The sequence below is a fragment of the Astatotilapia calliptera genome, chromosome 15 (assembly GCF_900246225.1).
Source record: "Astatotilapia calliptera chromosome 15, fAstCal1.2, whole genome shotgun sequence".
NCBI lineage: Eukaryota > Metazoa > Chordata > Actinopteri > Cichliformes > Cichlidae > Astatotilapia > Astatotilapia calliptera.
Window position 1 is genome coordinate 32031190 of NC_039316.1, and position 14444 is coordinate 32045633.

General features: G+C 45.3%; 1 protein-coding gene across 2 annotated transcripts; it reads right to left on the reverse strand.

Annotated features, from left to right (window-relative positions):
• Positions 1–296: 296 nt before the first annotated feature.
• On the reverse strand, positions 297–11886 carry LOC113007052 (uncharacterized). 2 transcript variants are annotated; one of them, XM_026143394.1, is made up of 6 exons: positions 11683–11885; positions 8633–10594; positions 8492–8551; positions 1762–1842; positions 1109–1174; positions 297–793 (listed from the first exon to the last, which is right to left on the reverse strand). In XM_026143394.1, the coding sequence occupies exons 2-6, from the start codon at positions 9162–9164 to the stop codon at positions 555–557; spliced, it is 978 nt and encodes a 325-aa protein (XP_025999179.1). In that variant the 5' UTR covers positions 9165–10594; positions 11683–11885; the 3' UTR covers positions 297–554. The 2 variants fall into 2 exon arrangements, 1 of the variants encoding a protein (XP_025999179.1); XR_003269843.1 differs by having other exon boundaries at positions 568–793; positions 11683–11886.
• Between the last annotated feature and the right edge of the window lie 2558 nt (positions 11887–14444).

Below are 14444 nucleotides of genomic sequence, written 5' to 3' on the forward strand. Positions count from 1 at the left end.
TTACTCAACAGATGTTTACTTCATCCCAATTACAAGACATATGAACAGCAAACATGGTTAATTTTTTCCCTTTACCTTTGTTAGATCACATTTATGAATTAATGTGCTTCTCGTTTTTCTTTTATATAAAATGTTATAAATAAATCAGTTATAATCAAGTGGAGTGAGTGGAAAGACAACACATTTACACGTGAAAAAATAATTAATTGTTTAATTTTTCTTTTGAAAAAAACTGAACACGGGTCTCACAGACCCGAACACCATACAAGGGTTAAACATAAGACTTATATCAACACACAACACATTTGTTGAATTACTGAACTATATTTAATATAACCAACTCAATAATCAATTCCTTAAAAGGACAGCATTGTAACAATTATTGAAGGAAAATAAAAGTGAATCCTGGCATTAAAAGACTCAGGCTAACCACACATCAAAACAAAACACTGCCTGTGAGCACAGTGAAGTCAACTACATACTTTTTGAATGGAGAACACTAACCTTGAAATCAGGCCCAGAAAGGTAAAGGCTCAGACTGTCAAAAAGTGCATTTAGTGTTTAACATTTTTTTTTTTTTTAAAGGCCAGTCCTCTGTTGCGCACAAAATCTCGAATGTTTTGAATAGATCTCGTCTCCAAGATAGGTTGTTCCTTTTCTTTGCACTTCAGACACTGCTGGTTGGTGACAGTGATACCGTTTTCAATAAAAGGCTTCATATGTTTCATCACCACTCCTATCTCCTCCTCAGACCATGGTCTCTTCACACACCGCCTTGATGAAACACGTAAACCTGTTCAATAAAACAAAACAAATTTGAAGTTTAAAAAGATCATGTGAGATGCACTTGTAGGTAGAGATGGTGTTCAAAACTGTGAAAACAAGCTGGTACTTGTCTAAACAAATTGTGTGTGATAATAAATAGACTGTAGACCTGATAAAATTTAAAGTTTGATTGTTTTCATTAACATGATAGTTCATCACACTGCTTGGTAAACACAAAATACATTCAGCTTCTTTATATGTTATATAATGTCTAACCACATGATGTTGGTGTTGACTGCACATAGTGCCTAGTGATGGACATGGCATCTGATTTATATCATACCTTTAGTAACTGAGTCAGGGACAGGAGGTGAACCAGAAGTCACACAGGCATCATTCCCCTGGTCATCTAAAAAATATTGCACAGTATAAATGTATGGGCTTAAAGAGGCTTTCTGCCTACCAATCAAACACCATGGGCACAGAGGGGACAGTGACAGCCAGTTCTATTATACTAACTATACACATGGCAATGCTGCTGAACTGGATGAAGTCAACAATACCTTGGGTAATGAGTTTACTGGGAAATGATGTAGATTTTGCACAGGCCAAATTTTGCTTGGCCAAAACTGATGAAGCATCAAAATACTAGTCATAAAGCATTAGTGTCACAATTAGGAATGGAACAACTAACAATCGACCATGTAAAAATGTACTGATGGTTAGTAATATTGTTCTATTCACAATCCCAGGTTATCGTAATCAGCATAGTAGTGTTAATAGTAAAGTCTGATTTCATTTTTAATGCAATGAAAAACAGAGATGCAAGTGGCATTAATGAAACAAGAGAGCATCGTTATCATACGTGATGTGCGCTGTTAAAATACGTTACTGCACATTTCACTGGATTTGTCTCTGAACAGGACTAACTCACAGATCCCAGCTCATTACCTAAGATATGTTGGGCAAACTTTGAGTACAGCATTGAAAATGTACCTTGAGCTGCAGTCTCGGAGAAGTGAGGCAAATCAGAAGTCACAGAAGTTAATATTTCTTCATTGTCATTGATAGATTTTTCTAGCAAAAAAATAAAAAAAAAAAAAAATTATATATATATATATATAGAAAAACACCCAGCACGCCCCTGCGGGCGGTTTATCCTTCAAGCTCGGGTCCTCTACCAGAGGCCTGGGAGCTTGAGGGTCCTGCGCAGTATCTTAGCTGTTCCCAGGACTGCGCTCTTCTGGACAGAGATCTCCGATGTTATTCCCGGGATCTGCTGGAGCCACTCGCCTAGCTTGTGAGTCACCGCACCTAGTGCTCCGATTACCACGGGGACCACCATTACCTTCACCCTCCACATCCTCTCGAGCTCTTCTCTGAGCCCTTGGTATTTCTCCAGCTTCTCGTGTTCCTTCTTCCTGATATTGCTGTCATTCGGAACCGCTACATTGATCACTACGGCCGTCTTCTTCTGTTTGTCTACCACCACTATGTCCGGTTGGTTAGCCACCACCATTTTGTCCGTCTGTATCTGGACTCCTCAGGACTTGCCTGACCCTCTGCAGGTACTTGGTGGTTGCAGCCTTTCTAGCGGCCTCTTCATGGTTCCCATTTGCCTGCGGGATCCCCAGGTACTTGTAACTGTCCTCTATGTCTGCAATGTTGCCTTCTGGTAGTTCAATCCCCTCGGTTCTGACTACCTTCCCTCTCTTTGATACCATCCGACTACACTTCTCCAGTCCGAACGACATTCCAATGTCATTGCTGTATATGTCAAGGTCGGCTGTGTGGCAGGCAGGATGAGGACCCAATCGCAAAACTCACACACACGGGGATGAACTCAAAAAACACAGCTTTATTGCTGGCCACGAGAAACAATACAAAATAAACTAAACTGGGAAAACTAAAGCACAAGGAGAGAGAAACAGGGAAATCCACACAGCATGAGGGAGACTACGACACAGAACTGAGGGAGACGCAGACATAAATACACAGAGGGTTAACGAGGGAAGTGGGAGCACACGGGGAACACATCTGACACAGATAATCATAACGAGACAGGGCAGGAGTGAACACAACATGACGCATACTGACGAGAGACTGTCAAAGTAAAACAGGAAGTACAGAGGTTCAGACAGGAGGAGAGAGCACGGGGAGAACACAGACATAACAGGCTGGGGAAAACATGGAATAAAACACGAAAGGGGACAAGGGCTCATGAATACATAGAGGGGCACACAGGGGGTGAGAGTCACAAAGGGAAAGCACACAGGGAACCACATAACAGGGCAACTCAGGAAACAGAACCTAAACAGGGAACTGAATACAAAAATACAAGAGAACTAAGAATACTGGGCCAACACGGCCCAGGACCATGACAGTATAGCCTGGTAGTGTGGATCAGTGAATCGATGTCTCGTTCACTCTTGGCATACAGCTTGATGTCATCCATGTACAGGAGGTGGCTGACAACTGCTCCGTTCCGTAGTCGGTATCCGTAGCCAGTCTTGTTAATGATCTCACTGAGGGGGTTCAGGCCTATGCAGAACAGCAGTGGGGACAGAGCATCTCCTTGGTAGATCCCGCACTTGATGGTAACTTGTGCTATGGGCTTGGAGTTGGCCTCTAGTGTTGTACGCCACATCCCCATTGAGTTCCTGATGAAGGCTCTTAGGGTCCCATTGATCTTGTACAATTCTAGGCATTCCAGTATCCAGCTGTGGGGCATTGAGTCATAGGCCTTCTTGTAATCAATCCAGGCAGTGCACAGGTTGGTCAGTCTGGTCTTGCAGTCTCGGCTGATTGTTCTGTCTACCAGTAGCTGGTGTTTTGCACCTCTGGTATTCTTGCCAATTCCTTTCTGTGTCCCGCTCATGTATTGACCCATGTGCCTGTTCATCTTAGCCGATATGATACCTGACAGGAGCTTCCATGTAGTACTGAGGCAGGTTATTGGTCGGTAGTTGGAGGGGACCGGTCCCTTCTTGGGGTCCTTGGGGATCAGGACCGTCCGGCCTTCAGTTAGCCATTCCGGGTGTCTTTCGTTAACTAGCAGCTGGTTCATTTGTGCTGCCAGACGCCCGTGGAGTGCAGTCAGCTTCTTCAGCCAGTAGGTGTGAACCATGTCGGGCCCTGGTGCTGTCCAACTCTTCATACTGGAGACCCTTTCTTGGATATCTGCCACTGTGATGGTTACTGGACCCTGTTCAGGGAGGTCGCTGTGGTCTGCCCTCAGATTCTCTAGCCACTGAGCATTGCCGTTATGGGTTGCATCCTTCTCCCATATGCTCTTCCAGTATTGTTCTGTCTCCAGCCTTGGTGGTGCTGTTCTCTTATTGTTCCCTTGCCACTGAGAGTACACCTTTGCTGGTTCTGTGGAGAACAGCTGGTTTATTCTCCTGCCTTCTATCTCTCTGGTGTACCTCCTCAAGCGGCTGGCCAAGGCTGTGAGTCTTTGCTTGGCAGTTTCCAAGGCCTCAGGTATGGACAGCTTGCTGTATTTCTTAGGCACCTTATTTGTCGCACCTTTCTGCAACTCCGTTAGTTGGCTAACCTCCCTCCGTGCTACTTTGATCTTGCCCTCTAGCCTCCTTCTCCATGGAGGGTACTGCCCCTTGTGGCTGTTCAACTTGTAGCCAAGCATCTCACTGATCACTGCTGCCGTATTGTAGATCAGCTTGTTAGTGTCGGTAACCGTGGTTGTAGGTATTGTCTGTAGTGCTGCATTAACATCATCTAGCAGACCTTCTGAGGGTACTTCACGTAATCTTGGTAACCGGCTACGGGGGATCCAGGTTTCAAGCTTGGCCATGATCCTATTTTTCAGGTCAGTTCCTCTCGCACTCAACGATCCTTCTCCTATCGCACTTGGGGCTATGTACCCAATCTCGGGTGGGGGTGATGATATCTCCCCCCTGACCTGGCGTCCTGACTCCTCCTTGCCGTAGCATTTGTGTTGTACCTCGTCAATCTCTAGCTGTGAGAGCAGTCCCTTCTTTCGAATGTTGGAACACTGAGCTACTAGTTGTTTCGCCGTCATTGTGGATGTTGGGTATCGAAGAATCCATAGGTCCCTCATCCTATTCATGTAGCCCCTTCCGCCGGGGTTACTTGCGTAGTAGCATTCCAACAACGCCCTGTTTTCGTCCCTTGCCCACCGATGCCTTCTTGTTCCAGTAGCCCACTTTTCGTCAGGGTGCCCTGGTTCCTCAACACCTGACGCGGACCTTGTTGATCCGGGCGACGTCCGAGCCGGCATGCCTTCATATTTATCTGTCTCGCTCATGTCTGCGGTAGGCTTGCTTAGCATAGGGGGTCTATGGCCTAGCCTTAGGACCCTTACTGGATACAGACACCCCCAGGCAGGAATCGAACTTGCGATCCTCTGTTCCAAAGGCGTGTAGTTTAACCACTACGATATATATATATATATACACACACACACACACACACACACCTGGGGATCCCGCAGGCAAATGGGAACCATGAAGAGGCCGCTAGAAAGGCTGCAACCACCAAGTACCTGCAGAGGGTCAGGCAAGTCCTGAGGAGTCAGCTGAATGGTAAGAACAAGATCCGGGCCATCAACACGTACGCCCTGCCCGTGATCAGGTACCCTGCTGGGGTAATAGGCTGGCCAAAGGAGGAGATAGAAGCCACTGACATAAAGACAAGAAAGCTCCTTACCATGCATGGAGGGTTTCACCCCAAGTCCAGCACCCTGAGGCTGTACGCTAAGCGGAAGGAAGGGGGCCGGGGACTGGTGAGTGTCAGCACCACAGTCCAGGATGAGACAACGAACATCCAAGAATGCATTGGGAAGATGGCCCCAACTGACCGAGTGCTCAGTGAATACCTCAGGCAGCAGAAACCCAAGAAAGAGGAGGGAAACGAGGAACCATCATGGAAGGACAGGCCCCTGCACGGTATGTACCACCGGCAGATAGAGGAGGTGGCTGATATCCAGAAATCCTACCAGTGGCTGGACAAAGCTGGACTGAAAGACAGCACAGAGGCACTAATCATGGCAGCACAAGAACAAGCTCTGAGTACAAGATCCATAGAGGCTGGGGTCTATCACACCAGGCAAGACCCCAGGTGCAGGCTGTGTAAAGATGCCCCAGAGACAATCCAGCACATAACAGCAGGGTGCAAGATGCTAGCAGGCAAGGCATACATGGAACGCCATAACCAAGTGGCCGGCATAGTGTACAGGAACATCTGTGCCGAGTATAACCTGGAAGTCCCAAGGTCAAAATGGGAGATGCCCCCAAGGGTGGTGGAGAATGACCGAGCTAAGATCCTGTGGGACTTCCAGATACAGACGGACAAAATGGTGGTGGCTAACCAACCGGACATAGTGGTGGTAGACAAACAGAAGAAGACGGCCGTAGTGATCGATGTAGCGGTTCCGAATGACAGCAATATCAGGAAGAAGGAACACGAGAAGCTGGAGAAATACCAAGGGCTCAGAGAAGAGCTCGAGAGGATGTGGAGGGTGAAGGTAACGGTGGTCCCCGTGGTAATCGGAGCACTAGGTGCGGTGACTCCCAAGCTAGGCGAGTGGCTCCAGCAGATCCCGGGAACAACATCGGAGATCTCTGTCCAGAAGAGCGCAGTCCTGGGAACAGCTAAGATACTGCGCAGGACCCTCAAGCTCCCAGGCCTCTGGTAGAGGACCCGAGCTTGAAGGATAAACCGCCCGCAGGGGCGTGCTGGGTGTTTTTTATATATATATATATATATATATATATATATATATACATATATAGATAGATAGATAGATATATATATAAAATACATACAGTGAGGAAAGTGAGTATTTGAACACCCTGCTATTTTGCGAGTTCTCCCACTTAGAAATCATGGAAGGGTCTGAACTTTTCATCATAGCTACATGTCCACTGTGAGAGACATAATCTAAAATAAAATTCCGGAAATCACATTGTATGATTTTATAACAAGTTTTTTGTATATTTCTTTGTAAAATAAGTATTTGAACACTTGAGTCAAACTATATTAATATTGCCTTTGTTAACAATTACAGCAGCCAAACAGTTCCTGTAGTTCTTCACCAGGTTTGCACACATTGCAGAAGGTCTTTTGAACCACTCCTCCACACAGATCTTCTGTAGATCTGTCATGTTTTGGGCCAACACAGACTTTTAACTCCATCCACAGATTTTCTATTGGACTGAGGTCTGGAGACTAGTGAGGCCACTCCAGAACCTGGAAATGACTCTTACGGAGCCACTCCTTGGTTTTCCTGGCTGAGTGCTTCAGGTCTTTGTCTTGTTGAAAGACCCAGCCAGAACCCATCTTCAATGCTCTGACTGAGGGAAGGACGTTTTGGCCCAAAATCTCACAATCCATGTCCCTGTTTATCTTCTCCTTAATACAGTGCAGTGGTCCTGTCCCCCGTGCAGAAAAACAGCCCAGAGCATGATGTTTCCACCCTCATGCTTCACTGTAGGATGGTATTATTGGGATGAGACTCATCCTTCTTCTTCCTCCAAACCCCAACAATGGAGTTTAGACCAAAAAGTTTTATTTTGGTCTCATCTGACCACAGGACTTTCTCCCATGACTCCGGATCATCCAGATGGTCCCTGGCAAACTTCAGACGGGCCTGGACATGGGTTGGCTTAAGAAGGGGAACCTTCAGTGTGATGAATGATTTTAAACCATGACGTCTCAGTGTATTACTGATAGTAGCCTTGCCAACGGTGGTCCCAGCTCTCTTCAGGTCATTGACCAGCTCGTCCCGTGTAGTTCTGGGCTGATTCTTCACCTTTCTTAGCATCACTGACACCCCACGAGCTGAGATCTTACGTGGGGCTCCAGTCCGAGGAAGACATTAGCCTCTTCCCTTCAGGGGCGCCTGCAGGAGTCTTGCAGAGGGTACGCACAGTCACCTGCACGCGCTCCATCTGGTACCAGACCCACCTGGCCTTTTTGACGGCCACGTCTGGCCCATGTACCTGAAACATAAGAACATCATGGAGGCATCAGCTGTTGATGTTGTGCAGCTGGACGGAACCAAGTCAAAGGAGGCGCTGTTCAACTTTGTCTATGGCGACATCCTGAATAACATCCAGAAGTCTCTCTAACAAAAATCAGCTTGGTGCACGCGCACCAAGCTGCTTGGCAGTGGCTCTGGAGCCCTTTCCAGCTTTGTGAAGGTCTAAAGTTTTGTCTCTTGTGTCGTTGGACAGCTCTTTGGTTTTACTCATGTTGCTGCAACACTTTTGACAGATTGTGGGGTGCACATGTGTCTTTATGAAAGCTAACGGCATCAAACAGGTGCTGCTAAATTAGAATCATGAGCAGAGTGTAGTTGGACTGTTTAAAAGCAGAATAACAGGTCTTTGAGGGTCAGAAATCTGCATGATAAGCAAGTGTTCAAATACTTATTTTAAGCAGTAATATACAAAAATATTTTAATAAAATCATACATTGTGATTTCCGGAATTTTCTTTTAGATTCTGTCTCTCACAGTGGACATGTACCAACGCTGAAAATTTCAGATCCCTCCATGATTTCTAAGTGGGAGAACTTGCAAAATAGCAAATACTTACTTTCCTCACTGTAAATGGTATTAACTACACAGCAAAGTACAAACAGAACTGCAATAACATTATCTAAATATATAAAAATGTAAATTTTAAATACTTTATCAATACAACTGCAAAGTCTATAACACAGAATACAATAATTTCAGTACCTCGCAATGTGGAAGCATCAGGGAGTTGCTGTGATCCAGTAGCCATCCCATCTATGTCATCTATAAAATTGAAAAAATGTTATTAGACCAACCATATTCACAAACACCAAGCCGATTTAACAACATATAAACCATGCATACCACCAATTTCATCCAGAGTTTTTCCTTGAATATCCTTCACACTTCCCTTCTCCATGGCCATGAGCAACTTGGAGATCTTAGCCAGCTGAATTGTTGATTGGGGCAGTCGATAGTATTCTCTATGGACCCTAATGTCATGGCCGAGGAAATCGGCCAGCTGGTCTAGTTCATTATCTTTCAAGTTCATGACTTGGCTTATCGTGGCAATCTGTTTGCGAAGGTTAGTTGTTGTTGCTCCGCAAGCATCTGCAAACTGACCAAACTGCCCTCTGTAGTGACCATCACTACAAGGAATGGCGAAAAGGTACATATTGTTTTCAGATACCCCGCACTCTTTCCTCTTACTAACGAGGAGTGACAGGTTATCGGTCATATCAGAAGTCAGGATCACAGCCACCTTTTGTCCTTTTTCCCCCTTCAGTTCCACTCTGGCAAACTGTTGGCAAAGCCTTTTCTCAACTTCTGTAAGCCCAGAGCTGATGTCATCGTTTAGTTTGGACATGTCACGATCTTCAAAATTTTTGACAGTCATACGTGCTACTTCACCTTCCCTCCTCCTATTGAACAAAATCACTTGACAAAGGATCACCTTTGCTAGTGCTGCATAAGTTCCTGCTGTTGGGTTATCACCTAGTTTCTCCCTAGCCGATTCCACTTGCTGACCAAGATATAACTGCAGCTTCTGAACATCTCTGGTCAGTGGAAGGCTGTCGACCGTGTTGTATTTTGCCTCACTCAGGTTTGATAAGGCTGAATGGGAAACTAATTCAGACCACTTTGTTTCATGAAGTGTGTGAAACCTCCTGATTGAGCCTCTTGATCCTCTTCCATGAGAGCACGACACATGATAATATCACTTATTTTTCTGAGAGAATGTCCAAGCTTCAGGGCTAAACTTGGGGCTTTGAATGTGCTGGTTTCAGTATCAAAACCTGAAACTCTCTTGACAGCATTAGTAAGAATAAAGAAGTTGGCTGGTTTTATTGCCTCTTTCATATTATGGATTCTTGTTGTGTGACGCAAAGTCACAAGTAATCTCCCAAGTTCCCTTACTTTCTGTCTTATATACTCATGCTTTGATCTGTCACTTCCATGCTTATTAAAAAGAGACTGAGCCAACTGCATAATATAATGATCATTCCTTATTGCACTAGACACATCATCCTTGTGCATCTTGCCCAGTACTGAGTAGAGTTCACTTGAAATTGGCTGAGACATTGTGGATTGAGTAGATGCTATACCAAAGACTCTATCTTTCAGCTTCTCTTCAGCATTATTCTCTGGTCTTAAAGCACATCTTTTCATATGCCGAGAAACTTCTTTTCTGGATATCATACCCTTACAGTATAAGCAGTACTCGTATGTCTCAGCGCTGCTGCTGCTCTTTTTTGAGATCCTTTTCACTTTAAGACAACCTGATCCTGTGGTTTTAACAGCAGAGTTGTGCTTGAAGTTACCAAGGTTTCGTAACCTTTCAAGATGAACTTTTCTGTCCTTTGATGATTTGGGTAACTGAAGCACCTGGGCGACTTCAGCATTTTCATTTACATGCGTCTCCAGATGACGTGCAAATTTTGTTTGAGGTTTTCCACACACAAAACAAAAATTGACTGTGCTTTTGATTAATTTTGTTGACTTGGTTGGGGATTCATTTTGGCTAATATCCACAGTACTCTTTTCGCTACATGCATCTTTTGTTTTCTGCTGGCATGACTCTGAGCTGTCTGGTTCTTGGTCGGGATGAAGATCATCAGTAGTTTCAAGATCATTCAAAATGTGCTCAAAGTTGTTCTTAACATCCATGGTCTGTTCTTTTTCAGCAAAAGTAACGCATAAATCAGGCATGCTAGCAGCATGGGAGTTTTTTGATGGTCCAGGTAACTCAATAGACAACTCTGTTCCTGAGCTTTCTGAATCTGATGCAGAATTTGGGATGTATTCTTCATCAGATGAGACATCACCCTGTTCGTAAATACAGCATAGATTAAATAACAGAAATAAACATGGGAAGGATAAATGCTAAATTGTTCACGTCACAGAGCTCGGGACGTAAACCAAAGTCTCTAGATGTCTTAAAAGTACTAAGAAATACCTCCCGATTTAAAGAAGAAAATGTGCAGCAGATATGTATTTTGTGCAAGTATTTTGATTCTGCTTGATCAATTTGCAATCTGTGATCGATTCAGTACTTTTTTGATATTTGTCCCATTTCTAATATCCAATTTATATTTTTTGAACAATGACATTAACAAAAAAAACAAACACAAAACAAAAAAACTAAGACACCAGCCCTAACCTGGTCCCAGAGCCCCTCCCACAATGACCCCCACAGATCAAAATTTGTAAAACCTTTGAGACTAGATTGTATGAAACTGTTTTTTTTTTTTTTTTGTTGTTTTTTTTACAAAGGATTATAATAAAATCTAAGTAATATTTTTACAATGTGTTTATTTATTTCTGGCCTCTCTCACATAACTTCTACACTCTATCCAGTCCAAAATCTCTCTGCTTTCAATTCTCTATCTGAGACAACACTTACAAAACTGATTATCCTTATAATTTTGTGATGAAAGAAAAAGGAAGAGCAAGCAACATGTGGCAATCTTCACGAACTGCATCTACGTCAATATTAACTATATTATAATGAAGCCTGCGTAAATTCAACCTGGGAGACACACCTGCACATCGTCTCCATCATCATCATCATCTCAACTCCCTTCAGCTGCTCACTCCGGCGCAGCCAATCCGGAGCTCCCTCGCACCTACGCCTCCATTCAGCTTCCGGGCATTTAAGCTCTTTCACCCATAGCTCGGCCTCTCAGCGTTTTCGCATCCCTCCACCACCCCTGCACCCCCATGCTTGCCCCCTGCCTCCATACCACCAGCAGTGTCCAGACCCCGGGGGAAGACCTCCTACTTCAATCAGCAATGCTTTTATCAACAGTTTTCCCGCCGGGGTCTGACCGCCAAATATTTAATGTTCAATAAAGCATGTCTAATTCTTTCTCCGTATCTGAGTCTTTCCAGGTTGAATTTCACTGTACACTTACGTCGGACATATCCCAGTCTTCTGAAGATGTCTGGAGGCAGATCTTATGCCACACACAACGGCATTCTACAAATACAAAGAAACCACAGCATTAGACAACAACCGATGATTCATTAAGTTATAATTTAAAAAGTAGCGATCCCACACATCACAAATTATATTCACGAAGACCACTAAATATAAACAAGCATAAAGTGAATTTAAAACCAACGCATAATTCAGAATAAAAAGCAGATTTTTTTTAAAGTTTAAGACACATTTTAAACTTATGAATATGATATACTGCATCATCCTAATAATCAATTTTTTTCATCAGATTTGAGATATAAAACATTGTTATTTTAAAAACAGACTAATTAGTAAACTATATATATATATATATATATATATATATATATATATATATATATATATATATATATAAAAACACCCAGCACGCCCCTGCGGGCGGTTTATCCTTCAAGCTCAGGTCCTCTACCAGAGGCCTGGGAGCTTGAGGGTCCTGCGCAGTATCTTAGCTGTTCCCAGGACTGCGCTCTTCTGGACAGAGATCTCCGATGTTGTTCCTGGGATCTGCTGGAGCCACTCGCCTAGCTTGGGAGTCACCGCACCTAGTGCTCCGATTACCACGGGGACCACCGTTACCTTCACCCTCCACATCCTCTCGAGCTCTTCTCTGAGCCCTTGGTATTTCTCCAGCTACTCGTGTTCCTTCTTCCTGATATTGCTGTCATTCGGAACCGCTACATCGATCACTACGGCCATCTTCTTCTGTTTGTCTACCACCACTATGTCCGGTTGGTTAGCCACCACCATTTTGTCCGTCTGTATCTGGAAGTCCCACAGGATCTTAGCTCGGTCATTCTCCACCACCCTTGGGGGCATCTCCCATTTTGACCTCGGGACTTCCAGGTTATACTCGGCACAGATGTTCCTGTACACTATGCCGGCCACTTGGTTATGGCGTTCCATGTATGCCTTGCCTGCTAGCATCTTGCACCCTGCTGTTATGTGCTGGATTGTCTCTGGGGCATCTTTACACAGCCTGCACCTGGGGTCTTGCCTGGTGTGATAGACCCCAGCCTCTATGGATCTTGTGCTCAGAGCTTGTTCTTGTGCTGCCATGATTAGTGCCTCTGTGCTGTCTTTCAGTCCAGCTTTGTCCAGCCACTGGTAGGATTTCTGGATATCAGCCACCTCCTCTATCTGCCGGTGGTACATACCGTGCAGGGGCCTGTCCTTCCATGATGGTTCCTCGTCTCCCTCCTCTTTCTTGGGTTTCTGCTGCCTGAGGTATTCACTGAGCACTCGGTCAGTTGGGGCCATCTTCCTAATGTATTCTTGGATGTTCGTTGTCTCATCCTGGACTGTGGTGCTGACACTCACCAGTCCCCGGCCCCCTTCCTTCCGCTTAGCGTACAGCCTCAGGGTGCTGGATTTGGGGTGAAACCCTCCATGCATGGTAAGGAGCTTTCTTGTCTTTATGTCAGTGGCTTCTATCTCCTCCTTTGGCCAGCCTATTACCCCAGCAGGGTACCTGATCACGGGCAGGGCGTACGTGTTGATGGCCCGGATCTTGTTCTTACCATTCAGCTGACTCCTCAGGACTTGCCTGACCCTCTGCAGGTACTTGGTGGTTGCAGCTTTTCTAGCGGCCTCTTCATGGTTCCCATTCGCCTGTGGGATCCCCAAGTACTTGTAACTGTCCTCTATGTCTGCAATGTTGCCTTCTGGTAGTTCAATCCCCTCAGTTCTGACTACCTTCCCTCTCTTTGTTACCATCCGACTACACTTCTCCAGTCCGAACGACATTCCAATGTCATTGCTGTATAGCCTGGTAGTGTGGATCAGTGAATCGATGTCTCGTTCACTCTTGGCATACAGCTTGATGTCATCCATGTACAGGAGGTGGCTGACAACTGCTCCGTTCTGTAGTCGGTATCCGTAGCCAGTCTTGTTAATGATCTCACTGAGGGGGTTCAGGCCTATGCAGAACAGCAGTGGGGACAGAGCATCTCCTTGGTAGATCCCGCACTTGATGGTGACTTGTGCTATGGGCTTGGAGTTGGCCTCTAGTGTTGTACGCCACATCCCCATTGAGTTCCTGATGAAGGCTCTTAGGGTCCCATTGATCTTGTACAATTCTAGGCATTCCAGTATCCAGCTGTGGGGCATTGAGTCATAGGCCTTCTTGTAATCAATCCAGGCAGTGCACAGGTTGGTCAGTCTGGTCTTGCAGTCTCGGCTGATTGTTCTGTCTACCAGTAGCTGGTGTTTTGCGCCTCTGGTATTCTTGCCAATTCCTTTCTGTGTCCCGCTCATGTATTGACCCATGTGCCTGTTCATCTTAGCCGATATGATGCCTGACAGGAGCTTCCATGTAGTACTGAGGCAGGTTATTGGTCGGTAGTTGGAGGGGACCGGTCCCTTCTTGGGGTCCTTGGGGATCAGGACCGTCCGGCCTTCAGTTAGCCATTCCGGGTGTCTCTCGTTAACTAGCAGCTGGTTCATTTGTGCTGCCAGACGCTCGTGGAGTGCAGTCAGCTTCTTCAGCCAGTAGGCGTGAACCATGTCGGGCCCTGGTGCTGTCCAACTCTTCATACTGGAGACCCTTTCTTGGATATCTGCCACTGTGATGGTTACTGGACCCTGTTCAGGGAGGTCGCTGTGGTCAGCCCTCAGATCCTCTAGCCACTGAGCATTGCCGTTATGGGTTGCATCCTTCTCCCATATGCTCTTCCAGTATTGCTCCGTCTCCAGCCT

Excerpts from the sequence above, each read along its gene's own strand:
- LOC113007052 (XM_026143394.1), bottom strand. The coding sequence starts at position 9,164 with ATGACTGTCAAAAATTTTGAAGATCGTGACATGTCCAAACTAAACGAT. Across the intron at positions 1,843-8,491 it reads TGATGCTTCCACATTGCGAG|AAAAATCTATCAATGACAAT; the intron begins GTACTGAAATTA and ends TTTTTTTGCTAG. Across the intron at positions 794-1,108 it reads CCCTGACTCAGTTACTAAAG|GTTTACGTGTTTCATCAAGG; the intron begins GTATGATATAAA and ends TTTATTGAACAG.